The sequence below is a fragment of the Amblyomma maculatum genome, chromosome 1 (genome assembly GCF_055883805.1).
Source record: "Amblyomma maculatum isolate TAMU_Amacu chromosome 1, ASM5588380v1, whole genome shotgun sequence".
Lineage (NCBI taxonomy): Eukaryota > Metazoa > Arthropoda > Arachnida > Ixodida > Ixodidae > Amblyomma > Amblyomma maculatum.
In genome coordinates this window covers 42,772,810-42,797,112 of record NC_139344.1, presented here as the reverse complement: position 1 = coordinate 42,797,112, position 24,303 = coordinate 42,772,810, and the positions used below count along the sequence as shown (strand labels likewise).

At 44.1% G+C, this 24,303-nt stretch overlaps 1 protein-coding gene and 1 pseudogene across 1 annotated transcript; one reads left to right on the top strand and one right to left on the bottom strand.

Moving 5' to 3' along the window:
• Positions 1-8,554, bottom strand: LOC146202221 (uncharacterized). Its single transcript, XM_084600460.1, has 4 exons — positions 8,477-8,554; positions 2,980-3,147; positions 1,355-1,492; positions 1-78 (listed from the first exon to the last, which is right to left on the bottom strand). Exons 1-4 carry the CDS (start codon positions 8,498-8,500, stop codon positions 1-3), a joined length of 408 nt encoding a protein of 135 aa, XP_084456586.1. The 5' UTR covers positions 8,501-8,554.
• On the top strand, positions 8,518-23,797 carry LOC146202220 (uncharacterized; annotated as a pseudogene).
• Positions 23,798-24,303: the final 506 nt, after the last annotated feature.

Genomic DNA, 24,303 nt, shown 5'->3' with positions numbered 1-24,303 from the left:
CTACACGAGGAGCATTGTGTTGGATGCAATCACGGAGCAGACGAAGGTAGCGACCTTGATCAGGATTCCAATCATGAGCTGTGCAAAAAAACAAAATGAAAATAACAGACAGGAATTAAGAACCAAGCGAATAGCCATAGCTTTTGACGCCAATATACGTGGCGTCGGGCAAGGAGGTTTTGGCGCACAAGAAGAACCGCAGAAATTGAATATGTCATTCACCTGATGGAAACATACGGACACACGGACTCCATCACTTTTTTACTGCGGTGCTCTTAATAATCGACGCATTCTCTTATATCTAGGCTCGCTACGCACTGACCTTCTTCATAAGAGAAGATGAGCCAAAAGCTACCGAGGCTAGCTGTCACATCATGGTTCCAATTGCAGTTATCCAAGAATCTTTGCTGTCAACAGGATATGCGCGGTTCTGTTTTCATTTCCCTGCGACACCTTCGGCTCCCGCTCGTAGTGTGTTATCTTTCCCAACGGCTTCAAGTTCTACCTGCCTCGGATCGTCGAGTATACACATCCCTGCACTCTCTCTAAGGATGATAGAGAAAAATGAGCCTTTATGGCAACTCCAGATGTGTTTTTAATTACAGGTATGTGTAGGGCCACCAGGTGTTGCATTAAACAAACCAAACGATGGATGAAGGATGTTATGAAGACTCATACATATTTTCGAGCTTGTGATGGCCTCTCCGTTCCCTCATTGCCTTCTTTCTTTGGGGCGGAGGGGGGGGGGTACCGGCTAATCTTTCGTGCTCAATCTTTTATTTATTATCGCGCTCTTAAAAGCGGGGCCGGAAAGCAGCGCTAATTTTAATCCAGTTTTAACGCAACAACTTTAAAGGCCCCATTATGCACAAGAGCCGGCATTGTTAGACGTTATGAGCGAATTATTACGGGTCATGACCTTGGCAGGTGGCTGTTGGCTGACGACATGGCCGGGTACCGATTCGTGAAAGCACACTCCACATTGACACAATATTGGCATCATGCTGGCGGTGCACTGGTCCTATGGTCTGGGATCCAGCTGTCAAGTGTGAAACTTACATCTCGCCTTCCCGTCTCAAAGAAGCGGCCGCAGTTAGCAGCTTCCGCCAACTCAGAAAGGTCACGTGTTCTCGTGACGTACAAAGCTCACTGAGCAGTCAGTGGCCTGTCATGCCAACCGGCATGTATACCGTCTGTATGCCAGAGCAATGCTCGTGGCGCTTCGCTCACATCGCCAATGCCAACGGCTAATTTTCCTCAAAAAGATATCTTTCCCGCTATTGCGTTAAAGCCCCACAAGGTGACCCTACGAGTGCTTATCATTAAGAAAAGCGAGAAACGGATGCAAACTCACGAGTTGCGCGCTGCGTACGTTGCCGTGTAGGCGCAGGAAGATGAGCGATGGCCGCGTGTAAGGCATGAGCAGCACGTAGCGGGACTGCATCACGACGGGCAGCGCGAAGTACAGAGGGTGGCGTTCGAACTTCTCCGCCTGCGAATACGCGCAAGAAACGTGAGCGCTGACAAAAGGTGAGCCTCACCGCTATAATAATCCCGGTTCCTTTTGCAAAACGTACAGCATTTTCCAAGACTTTATTTCTTTTCAGCACCCCGTCGTATAGCTTGTTATGCGCCTGCAGCGTTCTGAACGTAGCTTTTAAAGGGTAACAAGAACTGTTCCTTCCTCGTCAGAATGATAGCATTTCCATAGATGTTACGAAGACCGCTTCTCAGCCTTTCGCCTAAGATCAAAGTGTAGATGTTACAGGAAGTTAACTACAGGGTTCAAACTTTAAACATTTCTCAAAGGCTGTGTGTGCCACAATTTTTCCGAGTGATGGCACTGTGCTTGTGAGATGCTGGGGCGTTTGCGATCACAAACAAACGCAGTCTTTTTGCGGCAATCGATCTCTTAGGCCTGAGCCGTTGGAGACGCGCTTGGCAAAATTGCGGTTTCATTATTTCAACCGATGTAAGGATACAGACAACGGTGAAAAAGAGGTGATCTAACCGACCTACGAGGAGCCGCTAAACTGTTATGTACCGTGCGGCCGCCAGAGGTAGTACCGGCGTAAGGGTACTGCCTATTTCTGGTCGGTCGTTCTTCTCGCTCTACTATGAGCACACATGTCAAATACCTTTGATTTAGATGCATATACATGACGTCTGCTTGCTTGAAACGTCTTCTATTTGTTCATGAGGGCGTCTCTATAGCACGACCTGCACTGCGAGCAATACTTTAACTCGAGATCACATGTAACTTCAAAACACTACGCATAGAAGACGAGAACAAGATGAATTACCGCGATTTCATTCTTTTCTATGTAATGTTTTGAATCTGCATTACTCGTTACAAAAATGAAACCCAGCTGCAGAGACTTACGTCTCAGGCGTACTGTCTGGATTGTCGATCCATTCAAGACAGCAAAACAAAGCAGGAGCTGGCCCACTCACGTGGTCTGCGCTCCGCTTAGAAATAATAAACAAAAGCTCCCCGCTGAAACACATTACGCTATTACATGCACACCGATGGTGATTATTCCCCGTCATCTTTAGTGCGTGTAGCTGTTTCAGAGTTGTAAGATATTTCCTCACTTACCATCACACAGTCAGCAAACATTCAACTGCGCCGTGACGGAGATGGGTGAAATTCGCCCGTGGTAAGCGAGATAATGAATCAGCGTCAAAGGTTCACAAACAAGAAATATTATACAGCAGAGACGACACAAAGATATTATGTTTACCTCAAGCGAACACATTCAATGTGTTCTGAAAACCAGTGCAATATATGTAGTGCAATACTTCACAGAGGAATGAGTGGTTTGATGATTACTGCAGATGGTAAATTTACAACACTGCGTTAATATTGCGGGAGCAGAACAAAACAGCACAATTTTTTGCAGGCAGCTCATTTTTGTCCAAAGAATATCACGGCAGCACAATTGCCAAAATAGCCAATTTTTGTGTGTGCTTTCTCACCAGAAAAACCAGGCTCCTGACGAGTTTTGGGTCGATGTCCGTGGTGTCTAGTTCAGCGACCACCGCTGTGGTAGCGAGCAGCGCAATCAGACACCATTCAGGCCGCAATTCGGGCCTGATGCTGTCCGCCAGCGCAGTCTCCAGAAGCCACGAGGAAGCACCGGAATGCTGCGTAATAACATAAGTCAACGTAGGTTCACGTATCACAGTTCACAGTTTTTGCGCGCACACATGCTCGTAATTTAGTGATTAATACATATTGGTACCGTACTTTTTTTTTTCGGTATATGACACACAACATTGTTTTGTGATTCACTAAAATTGATTGGCTGACTTTTACCAGCTAAACAAACAGTTAGCAATGGTTAAAAGGGGCTAACCAAGTTTGACGAGGGATACGTCTCTTTGTTTTGCTGATACTACTTGTTCTGCTGAGACCATGGAGCGCCTATCCCATAATCGCTCTCTTTACTGAAAACTTTTCACCTTTCTAAGCCAAACTTCATTAATGATGGTGAAGTAGTTAGTTTTGTGGTCATGCACCAGCTGTCGTCATGCCACAACACATTGGACGAGACTTGTCGCTAGATAGGCTAAGCGCCACTTTGACCTTGGCTCAGCTGAAAGGTAACAACGACGGAACCAAGCGATCCTCAGGTATGTGCCCGGAGGAGTAGAGCTATTGCTCAAAGATAATCCTTACCGAGCCCGAAACAGCCGTCAGGAGAAAACATTTCTTTGTTGCCTTTCTAACGACAAATTACCGTACCCTAGGGAATAAAGGTCTCCATTACGCTGAGAAATTGTTCTGGGAGTGTGTGTAATGCCTGTCTACGATCACATTCCTTGTTTACCTTACGTAATAGCAAGTAATCCCGGATTTAAGCTCTAAAAGTTTTGGCCTGAGACAAGTGCTGCCACCACAGGGCTCTCCTTTTCGGTTATACAAGCACATAACTTTTCAGGGAAACATTTGTACCCGCTAAACAAGCAGCTCAGTACGCACAGTCAGCCAATACCACTTAATACCTGTCCACTTCTGTTACATGCGTCCCTCTTAAAATCTACTGTTTCTCCTGGCACACACACGACGCGTAAAATGAGTTTTATTTCTCGGCTGCAAACGGCGAATGCAATTCTTTATCTGGCGCTCCCGTTTTAGCCCATCCTCTATACCGGACAGGCTGTCTTCATATACACAGAGTATTTGCTGTTGCACCTGCTAATCACATAATCTAAAGTGACGAGCCAAACAAATTCTGCACATCACTTGCGAGGCGCGCTTAACTAGTTAGTGAGCGCCACATTGCTTCTGTAGGCCAGGTTCCAGCCTCTACTAGCAAAACTGATTTTTATATTTTATTTGACTCGAAGTATATGGATTCGAGGGATAGCCATTTTTACCATGGCTCTACTATCTTTTTTACACTGTCTCTTCTCGTGTATCTCCGCCCTCTCCGCTTCTTTGTTTTTGTTCGCTTCACTCGCTCCCCTGAGATGCCTGGCTGTCGGTCGTCGATTTAGCTGAAAAACACAGCTCCCATAGCTGAACTGAGTGCCTGTTATATTCAGAGCTCGGTGTGCCTTCTTCAATGAAGTATTGCCATCTTTCAATTTTAGTTGGATTTTCTTTCAGGTTGAATCATTGGCCTTGACAGAGGTGCGTGCAATAGTTATGGACATATCTGCACATTGAAGTGAGGACCCCCATATGAATGAAGCATGGAGCTTTATGTCCTGTAGCTGTGCTTGCCTGCCCTATTAATCGTGTAGTAATGTGCGCACCTTGGCTACCAGCTGCAGGGCGCTTCCTCCTAGCCGCACCAGTACCAGGTCTCAGGGCAAGCAGCGCAGAACCAGCCGCCAACTGATGGCGCTGTCGGTCAGCATGGGATTGCCCAACGCCCGCGGGAAGCCAACCGCCACCATAGCGCACAACGAGGACATCGTGGTCGAGTCGACGCTGTGAGACCGCATGCTGTTATGTTAGTTGCTTTGCTATGCTTTTCAAGAGTGAGCATAGAAAACACCACATACAAGAATGCGGTGTATGTTTTCAAATTTTGCGTTTCTCTAAACACAAAGCATGCTCTTCATCGGTCTCTTCGGCACGCCGACTTTTCAAGGCCTCATTCCGACGTGCCTTCGCGTTCCGGCGCGCTACTGTTGCGGAGTTCCCTCCGAGCACCCAAGTACGCACTAAATTAATTTGAATTTCGGATGACGAGGACTAGATTTTTCAGATTCTTATCAGGAGCACGTCCCCCGGATACGAAAAGAAAATCATCCACAAATATACAATGGTGTGATACGCACCTGCGTTGCTATGCAGTATTGGTTGTGCATTTCGTTTTTACTTTGATTGTCTTCCGCTTGCACCTTTGAATACATTTCTTCTCGGGCAAAGGAAAAATGGCTGAGATGTAACCGTGCTGAACTTAGCCTGGCAAAGGGAAAGGATCGTTTTACCTGGTCTTGATTTGGTTAGGCTTAGGTTTAGACAAGGCCAGAGTTGGTTTTAAAGCGATTAAATTGCCGAGACTTTGGAGTCAAGAACGCTTTGAACTACAACGTGGAACACGCGAGGCTGTATTCGCCATCAAAGCTCAAGGTCAAAGGTACAAGATCAAGATCAAAGGCCAAGCGGTGGTACTCCAAAGGTGGCATACATGGTTAAGCTATACAGCCACACCGTCACCTCTGAATCGTTTAAGTTCAAACAGCTTGGTGATACATACTGTAGTGAATCTTTCACTGCACTACATTACTCTATCACACACGGATACTAAACACCCACAAAGGTCAGGCAACACGGGAAGTGGTTAAGGCTTTCGATAGAATTGTATCATACAAGCGAATTGTATCAGCAAACCAACTGTTTTACTGCGCGATAAGGAGATGCATTTTCTCAAGAATGCTCGAGAGTTGTGCGCATGTCTGTGTGGCTTTTAGTTATGTGTTATGGTACATTTGCTTTCGTTCCCTTGCTTGTTCTATTGTATATAAAAGTTTCAGCGAATGAGACCCTTAGCAGTGAGTTAGCGCTTGTCCGTTGTTTTCCTTTCTCTTGTCGATCGGCTTTGACGCGTTTATATTATGAATCGCTACCAATTGGCCCAAATTAACGTTCTACTAAGTGTCCAGTGAGGTTGGGGCGCTTTCCATAAATCCAAACACCATATCACCAGCCTGACAACACCCAGTTCAGTTCAGTCGTTCAGTCGTGTCCGACTCTTCGTGACCCTATGGACCATTTCACGCCACGCAATTAATGGTATTGTGACTGGCCGTAGGGTTTTCTTGGCAGGAAGTACTGGAGTGGGTTGCCATTACCTTCTCCAGTGAATCACATTTTGTCAGAACTCTCTGCCGTGACCTGTCTATCTTGGGTGGCCCTACGCAGCAGAGCTCACGACTTCATCGAGTTTCGCAAGCCCCTCCGCCACGACAAGGCAGTGATCCATGAAGGGGTGACAACACCCACAGCAGGGCAAATGTCTCTCCCACGGCCCTCCAATTAACCCGGCCCAGTGCCAGCTGCATCTATTTAATCGCCGATAATTTCCTTCACAAAATAATTTTCAGCCGCCCTCGCTACGCATGCATCTTCATATAATCCAATCATCCATAGCGCACAAAGCATATCTTACCTTCCCATTACATAACCTGGCCATTTCTTCTTCGCGATTTCGACTACAACTTGCATTTTTTTCTTGACACACTTTTCTCGCTTTCTGTATGTTACCTTAATCATGCACACTATTTATTCTCTCCCAGGCACAATAACATCCAATACATCAGTAGTGACCCGTATTTAGGGAGCCTTTTAATATTCACATCATCAGTTTTAGTCAACCCTGAATCGTCAGGCCAACGCACAAGGACTGGTGGCGTGCAGTAGGAAAACAACAAAAAGAAAGAAAGCAGGGATGTGGTGCCGCACTTCAGTTTCGAAGGCCTTTTTTTTTTTTTCATTGCCGGAACACTGCAAGCCTAAGCATAAGTTTTATTATAAACAACATTTGCTAGGTCTTTGAAGGAAGGTTAGTTGCTTCGACGACTGTTTTGAGCATCGAAACGAAAAAATTCTCCAAGAATTGAGCAGGGTGAAGGAAGTGATCTGTTTACTCGTGCTAACCTCTCGTCCCAGCTGATAGAGTATAAGCCTTTAACTCTGGCTTCGAAACTGGACTGGTAACCTACGCTATCGCGTATATATCGCGGCCATCTTTTAGCTCTAAAACGAATGTGCCGAGAGCAGATCCAGGGTTACTTCTGAGCAACCGAAAAAATATACATATTGTTTAATTTTCAGCGAGAGTACTTAGTGACGGAAATATAAAGGGATAATGTATATATCGGAATATATGATTAGTCCAAGGCAATGGGCATTTTCTAGAGGCAAACGTACCCCAAGCAACGGCCTGTATCAATTGCAAGCGAAAGGCCGATTCCAAACAGCATCAGGAGGCCCACGATCTCCTTTGCACTGCAGGAGAGTTTAAAGTGCATCACGTAAGTGAGATAAAACCATACATTGGGTTAACCATTGTATTCTTTCATGGCAACACTTTAAGTCATTCCCGACTGAGATTCGCCTATTTCTCCGAGGTTGCGCTCGTATTTTTTTCTGCCCATTGACTCCTATGTTGTTAAATTGAAACTGCTGAACATGTTTTAGAGGCATACCACTTAGAAAGCTCCTAGATGCAATGCCTTAGGAGTTTGCAATTGATTGTTACTTGAAAGGTTGTATTAGGCACAGATCGACAAAGGTCACTGTCAGAGGGCCAATGATAGCATGAAATTACCTCGGATAAAGCCAAAACTTTGGCATAGATGTTTTATTTTGTTTCGTTTTTATTATGGTGTTTAATACCCTCATATGACTGAAACTTTGAGGGTTGCCGTAGTAGAGGACGCTGGGTAATTTGAGCTTCATAGTTGTGTGTGATGGAATGATAAAGCAACATAACATTGAAGCACCAGAATTTATCATTAAATAATATCCAGTTGCACCACAACGCACTAGAAAAAAAAAATGCCGGTAAAGAAAAGTCCAAGGAAAGGTCCGAAGGCTTCCTGATCAAAACGGCAGACCGTCATTTTATGCGCAATGCCGCAATGCTTTAAATCCTCTACAATTATATTCTCCTCCTGGATAGCTTGATGTATTTCCTTGACTAAGAGTCTCGGAATGTGTTTATATGACTCGTGAAGCTGATCCGTTTCCTTTCGCTTCAATCTTTGGTCACTGCCAAATATTTACCACTCTCTTCACGTGGTCCCTACTCTACGGAAGCTAGACTCTTCAAAGCGCTGCTTTTTAGTATGGTAATGTCGAAGTATTCTGAGCGCTTTAGTGGGTGCATAATAAACTCAGAACTGTCGTAAACGCATGTAAACATGTTTTGATTGAGGTTTGATGAGTGATGACAACATTCGCTAACAGAAGTGCTGAAACCGGCTGCGAACGCTGCTCCTTAGAAACACATACGTGATTGGACGTTGCCGTTCCCATTTTTCCTTGATGACCTCATGCATGGCAAAGGCGTAATCTTCAGTATGACTGACGTCCCTGAAATATAAGATATATGCCATTCATGAATACACTATTGTGATTTTCAACAAGGTCTCCCGTATTGTTCACTGTCATGCTTGTTCGCTTAGTAAATTTGGTATTTCATCGCCTGAATTACATTCGTAATTCAGGAAGGGAAGACGTACAAATACTCTGAAACATGAAAAAACCGCTATTATTTCTATTATTGTTAGCTTTTGGTCGAAACTACTGCTGAGCGCTCGACGTGACAAACCCCAGTGAATATATTATAAAGAACAGGGATTTTTGCTTCGCAGATTCCCTCGTTGAGAAGATCAATTGCCTTTAGTGTAATTGAGTATCATACCAGATAAGTCATGATGCGTATGAAGTATAAATGCTCATAATGCGTTCTCCCCATACAAGAGGGGGGGGGGAATACTTTAATTGACAGTATGAATACAGTGGCGTCCAATATATCGACTGTCAGCAAGGCCACGGATCACTACAGGTCCTCGCTGGGGTTTGGCAACCACGTAGGCCCGGTAAGGCAAGTAAGGTGTAGGTAGTGATGACGACGAAGTGAAATATAATGTAGTGTTCGTTCTGTAGTGTTCGGCCAATCTGACGGAATTCCTCTGGGCCCAGACCTTGAACCAAGCCTTGCATTCGACTGAGGGCAGGCAGAGCAGTGTTCGTCGGGCTACTGAGTGGTTGGAGATGCGGTGTTGCCGGGGGACATTTCCAATATTTTAAGCAAGGGTCCCAAATTCTGTCAGGAACCAAGTGTACCGGGCCATGAATTGCTCGCGCTGAATCGGCAAATAGCTAGGAAGGCTGCAGGAGAAGACCAACAAAGATGCCTACTTGATGGTGTGGACGCGCTGATGAAAACTGTCAGGACCTATGCAGGCTGTTCCAAGGATGGGTGGGGGAAGGTTGTATCCTTCTTCCAGCACAATAAGTTACGACTGCTTCAGTCGGACAAGGAAGGAGACTTCGTGGTGTTGACTGAAGAGGAATACCACAGGAGAGCGCAAGATGCGATCGCCAAGAATTTCGAGGAAGTAAAGTCCAGCGCCACTAGAGTGAAGGGTAAAGCGGCTGCCTTGTGCAAAGTCTTGGTTCTTGACAGGTTAGCAAATGATATTGTTATACTAGGTGCAATGCTCTCTCAGTGTTTTTTACGGCTAAAACACATAAGCTGAATATGCCTTTTAGGTCAGTTGTTAGTGAAAATGGTACTTGGCAGCATGTATTAAGCAAGTTCCTTCAGAAGCATTTAAATTCACTGCAGATTCAAGACCCCTTTTAACGAAGAATTCGAATGAAGTAGTGAGCTTTCTCGAGGGCAATGCGTCCATTGGCTATGTATTCTCTGTAGACGTGGAAGATATATTTTATTCGGTGCCTCATGCTGCCCTGTTTGTTGCTGTTAGAGATGCTATTGAAGAAAGTGGGGTTGTGCGATTTCAGAACTCTAGTGGTCTAACAGTGGATAATTTTATACGTGTGCTTGAGTTTTATATTGGTGTTACGTTTATCTCTTTTGAGAACAGATTTTATCGCCAGAAACAAGGGATATGCATTGGTTCTTGTGTTGCCCTGGTTCTTTGTAATGTGTTTTTAGCTTTTGTTGACCGCGCCCTTGAGCAGAGCTTTAATGGGAAAGGTGTGCTAAAGGTATTTCGGTACGTGGATGATTTTCTGATTATTATTAACAAGCTTCCAAACTCGACGTACACTGGCGCGGTGGGTGGGATTTTGGACGACTTTCGGCAGAATGGGAGAAGTCTGGTTTTCACTCATGAACTTCCTTCGCAGGGTTCATTGCAGGTTTTAGATATTAACGTTACTTTAGGGAATGGTCATGTTTGTTGGTTGTACGCTCCGCGGGCACAGAAACAACTTTTGCCCTACTCTTCGGCACATTCTAAAACTGTTAAAAGAGCTATCGCTAGCCAATGCTTAGGGTCTGCCCTCACGAAGTCGTGCCCACATGCTGTGCAGTCGAGTTTTAATAGGCAAATACAGCGGTTGCTGCCTGCTGGTTACCTCTGCGCGGTCATTATGTCAGTAACGGAAGCCCTGCTTCAGAAAACCAAGCGAGCCATGTTTGGGAAAAAAACTGCTCCGGTGAGAAATACGGCTAAACCTGTTGTGGTACCGTATATGCATAAGGTTGCGCACCACGTGAAGCAAGTGGCGAACAGACATGGCGTGCCGGCGGTGTTCTCCGCTCCGAAGAAGACGGCGGAGCTGTGCTCACGCATTTCGCGTGTTGAAAAACAGAGCGGTTGTGAGAAAAAACATGCTGAGCGGTTTGTCGACTGCTGCATGGGGGTCGTATATGAGATCCCGCTGACCTGTGGGAAGGCCTACATTGGCCAGACCGGGCGCTGTATCAATGATCGAGCAGGGGATCATTTGCGGGCTTTAAGGAGTGGAGGGTCAAATTTGGCAGCGCATTGCGCGAACTGCACTGCGTGCGGGCCGCGACTGGATAACATTAAGATTCTGCGCAGAGGCCGTGATAAGACAGCGCGAGAGCTTTTGGAGGCATTCCATATCGGGAAAAGGGGAGATAGGTGTGTCAGCGATACGTCGGTGCGGCTCTGGAAGGCAGAGGTCAGTTTTCTTGATCGTGTTTTGTGATATTCCTTGATCATGTTTTGTAATATTCCTTATTTTGACTCTGTCTTTATGTTATTGATATGTACTGCGCATGACCCCTTTTCAGCATATATTTGCTGTTATTGCTGCAAATAAACCAGATGAGAGTTAGCGCGTGTCCTGTGTCTTCTTCTCTTGTGTGCGTCTTCCTGTGCGCTTTATCTTCAGTCGAGTTGCAATGCACCATCTAGCCCAACTTCAAGTTTTGTTAAAAGCAGTGTTCATTGTCGGCGTCGGAGGGGCAGCAGTCAGGGCTGCGGAGCTGCTCTATACGTTTTCAGTGATACAGAAGTCTCCTCACAGAAGATGCAATGACGTAGGATGAATTATTAGCAACTATAAAATTTCAGTGCTTAAAAGCGGTTACATTAAATTGCTTTTATATGTTACAAAATCGATAAGGCTATGCTTTGAGAAAGAAATGTCGTGTATAAGCAATGGGAAAATAGGCGCCGTGCCCGTAGCATAACATTGAGGGAGCAAAATGTCCTCATTTTAGTAAGGCGGTTGATTTACGTGTATTGGATCACGCATTCATAAGTAAGATCTTTAAGATCAACGTTTTTGCACTTCCAAATGCATTATTATTTTGCAGTTCCCCTTCTTTAATTCCCAGAGCTCGCTTAAGTTTAAGAGCTCGCTTAGTAGTTATCGAAGCTAACTCGAACTAAATGAATCAAGTGGGACAATAAACCAAATCTACGTATGTTTTTCTTTGATCTATGTTGGCTATCAACTGGGCGACCAAATCTGGGTGTGGACACCAGTCCGCCTCTGAGGCTTGTTTGATAAACTTCTTCCCCGTTACTTTGAGCCCTACAAAGTGTTACGCAGTGTCCGTGACATCAAGCTATGAAGTGATTACAGATGGCTCCGGAGTCGACACAACCAAAACGTCAAAACCCCAGCTTCGACATGGCGCACATTGTGGAGCTTAAGCCGTACTGTTTTGTTGACGCACGGCCACCGATGTCAGCATGTCTTGTTTTTTGCCTGTCTTGATTTCCGTACTGTTCATTCTCGCGTTCTTCATTTTTCTTCATTCTTTTTTTTTCGGAAGCGGGAGGAAAGGGGGGGGGGGGGGGTTAATGCCACCTAGCATGACTGAAGAACAAAGGACGACAAGTGTCACTCGCGCTTGCGCGTCTGTGTAGTTCGAGCCGTTTCCTTTGGACTAGCCCCCTGTCATTTTTAAAAGCTCCTTGCCTTCTTATTGCCACCTCCGAGCCACCGAACATGCGACAATGTTTTCTATAAAAGCCTCGACTAGTGAGAGAAGAAAGTTGCAACAAAATTGGTGACTTTATAGAGATTCTAGCTCTCCCCTTCAATGCTAAATTTATATAAAATTTTATCACGTGCTGTAACTTTATAGCATTTCTACCACATATTTTAGGGTGTATGTGGAATCGCTTAAGATTCGTAGTAGATCTTCGAACTATGCATGAGGGAAGGAGTGGTGTGCCTTCATTTGAGACAAATTCTGCGAGCACATTGCCCATATTCAGGGTTTGCGTCATTATCGAAGTGTTGCTATCTCACGTGACCTCGAGTCATCTGATTGGTCGAAACGCCGGAACCGGGTGTTGCCACTGCGGAACAGGAAGAGGTGGCAACATCATGTTCCGGCGTTTCCACCAATCAGATGACTCGAGGTCACGTGAGATAGCGACACTTTCGATAACGACGCAAGCTCCGAATACGGTCTCAGGAGAGTTGGTACCTTGTTGCAGGCCAAGGAAGCATGTCCTGTTCATGGTGTAATTCAAGTGACAGTGGAGCTAGGCCCCTTAACAGAAGGGTTGCAAAATCTTCTACTCTCTAAAGCGGTGTTCCTAACGCACTTGTCGGTGAGGTAGAAACGGTAGATGAAGACCCAAAACACCACGATCGAAATCAGAGGCACGGCGAAAAGGATGAGCAGGTACGAGGACATGTTGAGCGGGCTCGGTTTCTTCTGGCTGCATATGCGACAGTGGAAAGAGAAAACACACACACACAAAAAGAGAGTTCTTGCCTTTTCAAAATAAAGTAAAAATCTAAAATACGTAATTGGCATATAACGTTGTAAGGCCCATCTATGCAGGTGAAGTGTCCACTGAATTAAAGATGGAGGAATAAACGAGAGAAGGTATAATATTTCGTATTTTGGTCCAGAAAATAATGGTCGTAATTATTATTCTCTAAGCTGGGTTGTAGCGTATGCCGTAGTCTCATTCTGCCAGGAGCTAGAACTATGATCCGAAGTAAAATATATTCTCAACCACCATTATCAAATAGCTAACATTTATAATTTCCTTTCATGGCCAAACAAATTCGTTCTCAGTTTATTCCTAATTTATTGCTCATACAATATCCGTCGTTACTCGTACACAGTTGCTCTCTTCTTCAAATGTGTGCTGTTATGGCGCCGAACGGCAGAAAATGCTTTCATAAGTGAAGGTTTACTGTCAGAAGCAGGTTTTCAAGGAGTTTGGGATGGACAATACTGCACTTCCTTTTATATCGGACTGGTAGATGGTAAATGCGCAGGAGGATAACACCCTGATAGTGACTGCAAGGCTTATCAGCAATGCATGGCTGTATTTCCAGTGTTATTGAGCCTGTAGGGAAGGAGCAAGCTTCTTTGACGAATCTTTAATAAAGGCCGCAGAGGGTGCATGCTCATTTGGTTCACATGCATGGGTTGTGAAATATTGAATGCGGTGTCTTACGCGGCGTAGACGTCGTCGATGATGAGCCTGGCTGTACTTCTGAAGCTGCACTCGGTAGCCACGAGACAAGTGTAGGCCACGCCTACCACCAGCGCAGTCTGTATTCGCCTGTACACCCTGGACACAGATATGGGGTAGAGGGTATTAAAACATCTATAATCTATTTATAAACTCTAAACCTGAATGCGATCGGGTGATTCTAACTTAAGGTTAAGTATTCTGAACACAGTAATTGCCATCGGTCACAAATCGTAAAATCTGTAGTTTACTATGCACTATGTGTAAACTGTCAGCTCACTAAGCTGATTTCATGAGAGCTCGATAAAAGGGCCAGTCATTTCTGAACCTGGTCTACAATCACGCTCAAAAACATAATGACGCGAAACAAAAAATACCTCCTTGCCCGAGAGACGGTTTGTAGGATAAGTTTGAGCCAAACAAAATATGAAGTCCTCAGAGTCATCCATCCCAGGAGCGCGAATAATCCCAGGAGCGCGAATAATATCTTATTATAATTCCAAACTTAGATATGAATAGCGTAGCTCTGCCACGAACCGAATGCGCATAGTGTAGCTTCGCTGTATACCGAATCTAATAATAACAGAACTTTAACTTTCGCTACTCTTCAGAACAGTTGTGCCAAACGAGTAATACTGCAAAACAGTGCATCCGGGATTGTAAAATGCGCCGATAAATCTACACCAAAAATCACTATTAAAGTGCTGTAACCTTGGTATGTAAACTATGAGCCTCAAGTTAACCCAAAGAAAAAAAATTACTAGGGTTTCAAATAAGGTTACACCGAGTGAGACGCGGGAAAACACGGTTTAATAAATTTAAGCTGTTGGTCGCTATTTACTTTTTTTTTCTTTAAATTTCGATTTGGTTACGCTTATCCTAGTGTGGTCTGACGCACCGTAGATTGCGCAGTGCGCCTATGCAGGCAACCATGAGGCGCAGCAAGATGCTATATTATTTATTTATTTATTTTTGTTATTTTTAGTTTTTCTTTTATTCTTTTATCCCACTAATTATCATGAAATATTATTTTATTACCATGCTGGTAATTACCATCATCACGATTTATCATTTTTACATACCCTACTAATGCTTTCATTAGAAATTGGTTTACAAGGAAAGAAAGGCGCTGTGTCTGTGGCGCTCATCCTGAAGGCCCGGGTAGACCTCGTGAAATAGTACATTTGCACTAAAATAATTTTTCCCATCAGTGATGACCGAGTGTGTACAAGATCCCCATCTCAGGAGATGAGATGGCAAACATTTGCTTACGAGAAAGAGGAGGTGCAAGAAAAAAAAGCTATAAAATAAGAGATTAGACCTCTCTGAGCTAGCCATGTTGTCCATACAGCCCCAATATAAGCCATGCATGAGCATTATGAACACAGGCACATGAACGAATCACTTAACTGAGCTAATTGTCACCCCCCAGCGGTTAACAAAAGCGGCGCATCACCTTCTTTCTCAGCGACGAACGTCACGATTACCGTATGGGCAATGATGGGTATGCAAATGGGTTTGTGCGCACGCGAATGAGTAACATAGTGAGGTGACACCATGTGACTTCAGTCAGATGTGGGCTTGTTGGTTCATTTGCCCATCACGGCGAATCCTGTTGTCATGACGTTCGCTGCATGGAAAGAAGGCGAAGCACCGGCCTTGTGATGCTCTCGGTGGTGAAGAGCTGATCTGTTCTTACCGTCCGCGCCAATCATTGCAGAATTATACGTGCTGTTTGCGTTGGTCTTGTTCTTGGAACATTCATCAACGAATATTATTATGATGTGCTTCAAGCATTCTTATGTTGAAAAAGAATTCATAATCCTTAGTACATAGTCGACTCATTTCGAATAATTTTGAATATACAGTAACTGATTCGCTCGAGCATTAGATATTTGCATCACCATTGGAAGTTTTCGGATATTCGCACCCATACTCAGAGCCCTCTGACAGATGTCATACGGTACTTTTCTACCTAGGCACTATGAAGAAAAACGATTCTTTGCAAACTGCAGACCCCTTGGAAACATACGTTTCTCCGAGCTCATGTCTTGACTTGTCACCAATGTGACCTGAAAAGTATAAAAAAAGTGTACTCATGTAAAAATATACAGTTGGTACGTAACATGCACTGAGCCCTGGCAGAACTGTTTACAGGCTAAGTTTGAACGCATAAAATAGATTATCCCTTTTTTGTTTTGGTTTGTGGGATTTAATGTCCTAAAGCGACTCAGGCTATGAGAGACGCCGTAGTGGAGGGTTCCGGAAATTTCGGCCACCTTGGGTTCTTTAACGTGCACTGACATCGCACAACAAACGGAAGCCTTGCATATGGCATTCATTCCTGCATCCTTGGGCTCAGAAGTCGAGAGCCCTAACCGTTGCACTACCTCGGCGTGGCCCTCGTAGTGAATTTATGCCCAGAAAAGGCGCACATGTCGGGCTTGCGAGTGGTCTTATTCGCGAACTCGGCTCAAAAGCATAACCTTCACATGAGTCTTGTTACGCTGGCTAAGTGGCTTTGGTGTTCAACTGATGGGCTCAATGATTCTATTTATTTATTTATTTACTATGCACCCTGCAGTCCCAAGGCGTTCCAGCAGGGGAATAAATTTCACAGACAGCATCAAGGTATGCAAAAAAAGTGCAAACAGATCTTGTGAACAGATACAGAAACAAACAACTACAGTGCGTGGGACTAGATCTCGTTCAGTGAGGAAACAAACGTGTTGCTACTAGCGCCCGCCACATGCGCCGGAAGCGTATTCCGTTCAGTGATTGTTTTTAGGGAAAAAAAAAAAGAGAGGAATTTCATGTAATTTGTGTTGCACTTAATTTTGCGAATCTTAGTTTCGTGGTCCCTTCCAGCTGACAGGGCTTTTGCCTCTCCCTTTTTGTCATTGTATAATATATGGAGTGCATCAGATTTGTCCTACTTTTTTGCCTTTCCGCCAATAGTTTCAGTCCGACTGTGGTTTTCATTTCAGTGATGTTTGCGCGTCTCTTGAATATGGCTTTAATATGAACTTGGCTTCCCGGTTTTGTAAACGTTTTTAATAACAGCTACCGATCTTATAGATGAAATTGCGTTGATTGGGATTCCATACGAAGAGCGTGCTCCAAGTGCGGCCTTACCAGAGCCTTATAAGTTGGAAGTTTTAATTTATGGGCAGCATTACGAGGTGTATGGTTTACTAAGTTAAGGATTTCTCTTATTTACGTGTTGATGGCATGTGAGATCTCAGAATGTAACACTTAGGTATTTTAGTTCGGCCTTTAGTTTCAGCATACTATTTTCAATTTTATCGAAAATGTTAGATGATAACATTTCTCAGTATTCAACCGTAGCTCCCAAGACTAGGGTTGTTGTTTAAATCTTCCTGCAGAATTTCCGTATCACGGCAATTGAATTTTGCAAGCTATACAATCGTCGACAAATAATCTAATCTAAGAAGGATGCGGAATCTAAAAATTTGTGAAATCACTTGTGTTATCTACTACGGTATTGCGCTATATTAATCATGTGCTGGAGTTAGCAAAGAATGCGAATTCTTGAACTAGCCTTGTTTAGCGAGTGCACGCAATACCAAAACACAAAGCGTACTGGTGTTTTCGGATATTTCGAAGTTTTGGGATGATAGCACCATTGCTCAGACTCCTTCGATAAACAACCATTCTTTGTAAACTGCAGACCCATTGGAAGCATATGATTCTCCGAGGCGTCGACGCTGGCGTTGTCAGCAAAAAATCACAAGAATAGCGCTGGCAGCTCACATGGCTATGCGCACTGACTGGACGATGTGTTTGCCTGATGTTATATTTGGCAGGAACTGTTAACAAGGTCCTATTTTTTCACATGGGAGGGTGATATCAGAATCAGCCTGCCTTAACATCTTATTCGCGTTACCCCTAGACCACGTAGGCGCGCTACGGTTTGATTAAAGCGGGGCTTTATACGTGCGGTGGTAGGCTACGCTATCGCGTCATACTCTTAAAGGCGGATGTCAAGTGTGAACTATAATTGTGTGCCTCTGAATATGATTTTCAAATTTCGAAGGTATTATTCAGAATTCTCACAACTGGATTAGGGGCTCACATTGCTTATCAGTGCCATCAGATTATGTCATGCCGTGTGGTACAGTCACTGCCATAGTTACGTGCGCCACGGACGCAACTGAACCAAGAAGATGGTTCAGAGGCTTTCTACAATATTTCTGATCTAGAGAAACAAGCGACACACTGGAGCATGTCCCAACGGCAGTTCAGTGTGACAGACGGGAGGGCATGAAAGTAAGTGGGCATTTCATTGTCACCTGACTACAGCTGCCATACCTTCTCTTTCCCTTGCCGGGAACTGCTTGACCTGAAAGACAGTCCGCTCGCGGACTGTCTCTTGCTTCGTGGCACTGACGTCGGGCGAGTTCCCCTTACTCGAAGAAGCGGATATCCAGCGAAGACTGGACACATCGCTTCCGCTGGATTGTGACCTGAACGGCAAGCGCACTGCAGTATATCACATACTGCAGGGATAAAGTTTTCGCGTGTAACATGTAAATAAAGGCGTTAAACGAATCACTGCATATAGTATACCACATAATTCATTTCATTTATTTTACCCTCAAGGCCCGAGGCATTTAAGAGGGGAGTGGTAGAATACAATAGATATATATAGAGTGCAGTAGATATGCAGTTATGTACAGGGTGTTACAATTCTAATCATACAATATTAGCTGACGCTGAACAAAAACGCTGATGATCAATGATGGATGCAGCATATTCCAACTTACTGCGAACTAGAGATTTGTAGAGCAGAAGTTTAAGTGTGATGGGAGCAGAAAAAAAGTTGCGACGAAGGTAGCCGAGAGCGCGGTTGGCATTGTTAATTACGGAAGTGATGTGAAAAGACCAAGTTAGATGCCTTGTTATGTGAACGCGTCTGCAAATAAATGAATGTTAGAAGAAACGCAAAAATAGAGGACAATGAGGATAAATGGTTCACGTGTAATAAGTAAACAGATGTCGTCTACTGTAATTACAACCTTTTAGCGCTTTTAGACAATGGCATGCACGAAGAGCACAATTATCATCATCATCATCAGTAGCAGCAGCAGAAACAGCCGGACTATACCAATTGCAGGGCATGGGCCTCCCCATATTCCTCCAATTAACCCGGTTCTGGGTTACCTGCATCCACTTGACCCCCACAACCTTCATAATCTTATTCGCCCATCTGGCTTTCAGCCAACCCCCGGCTACACCTGCCTTCCCTTGAAATCGAATATTACCCTCAGCGACCATCTGGTATCCTCCCTCCGCTCAACATGCCCTGTCCGTGGTCATTTCTTCTTCTTGATTTCTTCAAAAAGCGATTAACTCGAGTTTTTTCTCTGGCCCACACTGCACCCTCCTTGTCCCTAATAATGGTAACTACCAATTGTTGTTCCGAACGAAGAGCGCTTTGTTGTGAAATCCTTTCTTGAAGGCAGTCCATCTCCGGAATGCCTCAGTGGTGGCGCCTTCGTACTCATTCGTCCGTGGCCGCAGCATTCATCAGTGGCCACACCAGATTTATTTACTATCGCCTCGATTCCTATCTCATGACAAATAAATAACGTTCTTCCGGAGACATTAGGTTCTTATTGTACGCTGATGAAGTCACTGTGTGGTGCAGTGATCTGCTGATCCAGCGTCTGCACTACATTCCCCAAAGAATATTACATCTATTACCGCCACTTATGCTTCATTCATCAACCCTCAGCTTTTCGTGATAAACAGCATGTTCGTGTTAGGGGCACCATAAACTCCCTGCAACACTAATATTTCCCTATATGTCCAGAATCAATCTACAAGAACATGCGAGAGTAAAACTCCTGCGTCTGAAGAGCCACCAGACGGGAAAAAGCAATGCTTCATTTTTCTTTTAAAGACAAAAGAAACAACAACAGAAAATTCAAATGTCCTGCTCAAATATGCTGTTTTTTTAATTATAAACTGGTTTATCTAAACTCTAATGCCTAAAAGTCTAAACTGAAGATTCTAGTTAAAAGCATCTTTTGATGCGCTATTTGATTAGTCAATCTTTCATAGCGTTCACAGGAAAACTAACAACGAAAAAATGTCCAGAAAAAAGCGGAGGTTTCATCTTGCGCCCCCGTAGTTCTATTCGTTATTTTCGCTTTGCTAGTCCTGCAAGCACCAGGCGGATAAATGTTGAGGCATAAGAAGGAATGAAAATTATGTGCTACAGCACGAGCAGGGCAAAGTCATTGCTAATATAAATAAGGTAGTTAACGTAGCCGAGGTGTTATACACTGATCTATGCAGTAACCGAAGTAACCGGGACTCTAATAACGAGACAGCGGAGTAGATGAACTGGGCTGTGCGCCGGTAACGAAAGCGAATGTAAACTAAACCTTGGAAGCAATGCGAAGGACAAAAGCAGCGGACAAGGATTAGATGTCTGCAGCACTGTTCATGGACAGCCGGGAAGATGGGGAGATTTGTTTAGAGAAGCTCGCCGCCCTGTGTGTACAAAGCCTCAATACCTTGATCTTCTGTGATGCTTGGAAGGACGACAATATTATCTTAAAGGAGCCTAAAACGTTAAGATTACTCTAATGCAAGAAACTCATAGAGATTGCATTTGTGATAAAGGCTCTGCGTGGAGCTTATGCACCAGCGTCAGCCCATTACTTCAATGGATATGCGGTGGCGCTGGCGTCAGGAGTGACTTTCGTGGCGTATGCAAAAACCTTTGTCACGTCTGCATTGGTTTTCGCGGCGCTTGCTGTGTTTCCGAGTACAATTACCAATATTCCGGCAACATGGGGCCCCCAGACACAATAACGAAGACGAAGGCTGTTTTCAGATGTTTCTCGCGGTCGGATAGAGATGGAAGCGAAGGGCAGCGTAGTAGAGCACTACCCTTCGAGGACAGATCGCCTTCATCGCGCGTTGCATTTCTGCATTGAAACTTGATTACCCGTTTCAGGCTCTTAGTAGTTGTGGTTGCTCTTCGTTGACGCGACGAACAGTATAAGAACTAACGCCCGAAGTTCTTGCACGTTTTGTTGTAATTTCAAGGTCAGAAGTTTAGACAAGATATTTCATGTGCATGGGATCTTAAACGCAGGGTGGCCAAGCTTACAAAACCTATTCACCTGTACTATACTGCCGGAATTCTGTTCTTACAGGAAATGACAGAAAAGCTGCGGCCAGCTCATGGCGAGCCACTAAGCGCGCTGTTGCCGATATATCTGCTTTGCTCCATTTTCACTTTTACGAGTTTCAAGAAGTTACCCTTCCGTCATCGCAGCCCTAGAAAGGGAGTAAACGTTGCTAGGATCTCTACGCAGTCACTCAGTGTTCTTTCTCAGATTATCTCAATTCTTTTATTAAAGTTAAGTCATTGAGAACCTGACTAAGACGAAAAACGTCCACGTATAATTATGGCATATATGATATATGTAGTGCAATGTCCAAAAGGAAAATCGGTTATGAGGAATACAATATAAGCGTAATAAGGTGACGTATGTTTCAATAAACAATTTCATGGTTTATTACAAAAACTCGGAAAAGTGAGCTTAATTTTCGCTGCAAGTTCATGGAAGATGTTTATATATAATGTTTGCATTTGCGCTTTCGCCTCTCTCCTATAAATCCAAGCATGGAACATGAGAACGTTCTTGAGGACCGCCAATGTAGTCATTATCTGTGAATGACCTGGACTTATAAACATTTTATTTTTTTTCATCAACAGATTAGAATAGTTTAAATTGGCAGCGCAATCTGCGAAGATACAAAGAATAAACGAGGTCGAGTGCCTCTCATCGGAAGAAACTTTACGGCTGAAGATGCCGAATAATTTTCTACGTTCTCTAGAGTGAGCGGTTTTCGTAGTAGCAGAAGACCCAGCAAAAGTTCTAATATGAAAAAGAGGCTTCCAGTAGTTCATGGTGACATCCACGTCCTTGAATTCGCTAACGATCGGCCCGCTAGTTGAGGAGTGTGGGCAATTACTATTTCTCATACCATGCTCTTTCCAGTTTTCATTTAACTTAATCACAGTAGAGCCGCCCACCGTAGCCGCACTGGAGCTGCCAAGGAGAAGGAAGCTGATAAGAACACTGCCCGGTAAAAACAGTTAGGGAATAGGCTGGAAACTTACAGAACTTCTCTCCAGGCATAAACAGAAACGTTTCTTAGCACAAGAGCCGCAGATGCTTCGAAATAATTTTTTTTTTGTTTCGAAAGCAGCGTCGCTTGGCGCAGGGTAGGCACGCACGTATAGATATTGGCGAGGGACATTGATCACCTTATCTCTAATTGTAATGACACAATAGTTCAGCTAGAACAATGATCCTCATATAATTCTATGAGGGTTAACGAGAATAAAACAAAAGCGGTTATCTTTCGGGCAAAGAATAAGCCCATCCTGCCTCATGCCGATATTATTTTAACTCTCGTTCTGTTGACATAGTTAAACATTTCAAATGCCTTGGTGTTGCATTTACTGCGCACATGTCCTGGGAACCTCATGTGAACTTACTAGTGACAAATCTAGCTCGAATAACTTGAATAATCGGTCGTCTCAGATGCATTCTTTTTTCAAAACTTAAACTATTGGTCTATAATTCCCTTTTATACTCACACGTTAACTATTGCCAACTTGTCTGGGGTACAACCACATCCTCCAACCTACAAAAAGTTTACGTTATACAGAAACGATGCCTGCGCCACGTGTACAACACTGGTTACAACGCAACAACTGCAGGTTTTTTTTTTTTTTTTTTTCACAGAGCGCATGTTATTACGGCTTACCAACTATACCTCTATCTTTTGAGTACTAGGTTCAAATATGAAGTCAGGTATAATATACATAACCTTGATACTCTGAGCATTTAGAAAAGAATGAGCAATATTACGCTACCAGACACAGAGAATATTGGAAAGTCGTTGCACCCCGTTTAAGCTCTGGCATGGAACGCTTGTTATTCTTTACCACCACTGTTAAACCATTATCTGTCTACTAACTTTGACTTATTTATCTGCTCCACTGCGAAGCTTCGATCTATGTTTACAGAAGATGAAAAATGATTTTGCTTATCCTGGGATTTTGTTTCTCGGACTCCCTTGTCTTACTTTTTGTTCTGCACTGATCAAGTGTTTTTTATTTGCTTGACTGTATTTCATTGTTGTTGCCCAAACACCACTCATTGACTAGGCCTACAGACTCGTCAAGCCACCTCTTCGCAGCTTTTTTTCCGTCGTCCTCCATCTGTGGAATGTGCATGGTGGAAATAAAAATTTGATTTGATTCGATTTAATTCAATAGGTGAGAAACGGGTCTTCAGTCAGAAAAGGGGCGCGCTGAACTTTGCCAGTCTCATCTTCAGCCCTAATCTCATAGATTGGTGGAGCAAAATTTCGCAAGTTAGATGCAACATATTTTGATAAATGTGCAATTGGGCTTGGTCAAAGCAGTGGCAAGCTTTAATCGGCTTGCTAACCGCAGAAAGAGTCTAATTACCCTGAATTGTCTGGCTTTTCCGCCTTTGAGAAAAGGCTTCGAGACCTCGTCCGTTTCGGTGGTGTTGAGGTCGACGAGACGCTCGGTAAGGGCAGGCCCGCCCTTCCCCTGGACGGCTGCCCAGTTCTGATCTTGCTTTGTGGCGTGTACCAACCGGTTCGAAGATTCAGAGTGGGAGTAATGAAGCGCGGGAACGTGGGACCAGCGCTCTGCATGCTTCTACCGGAACTGGAAGTCAGCGGTGGCGCAGATAGGCGACGTTGCCTCTTGGTGTATGACCCTGCTGAGGACCTCTTCACTCGATGGAACTTCACTGCTGACGTCTCGGTGCCAGACCGCTAGGAATGAATAAAATCGAGGGGCAGCAATCAATGTAGAGAAACCAACAACCTCCAGAGCCAATCAGCTGACATATGGAAGTTCTCGTATCGAGACAGGAGCAGTCCCTGCTCGGTGCAGTTCATTCACTTTCATTTATACAATTTTTGACTGCTAATAAATGTCACTGACACCTATGGCTTGCTCATTTTATATTGCAGCTTGTGTGTTTGTATGTACGTGTATGTATGTGTTCATGTATGAACATATATACGCAACTACTTGCCCTGTTTCGTATATCGCCACGCGTATTACATCGCCTATGGAGCTACAATACGTACAAATAAAATATTGTAGAAGACATCGTCCTTGATTTCGGTTCTACGTGAGGTTCTTGTCCCCAGTGGAGAGAAACGATACAGCGAGCAAAATCTTTCGGATTAGCTTTGCGAGATATGTCTAATGCTGCTTCTTTTCGAAAGGTAACATGGCAAGGGAGTTTGTTACGCTTCTTACGTGGAAGATAGGAA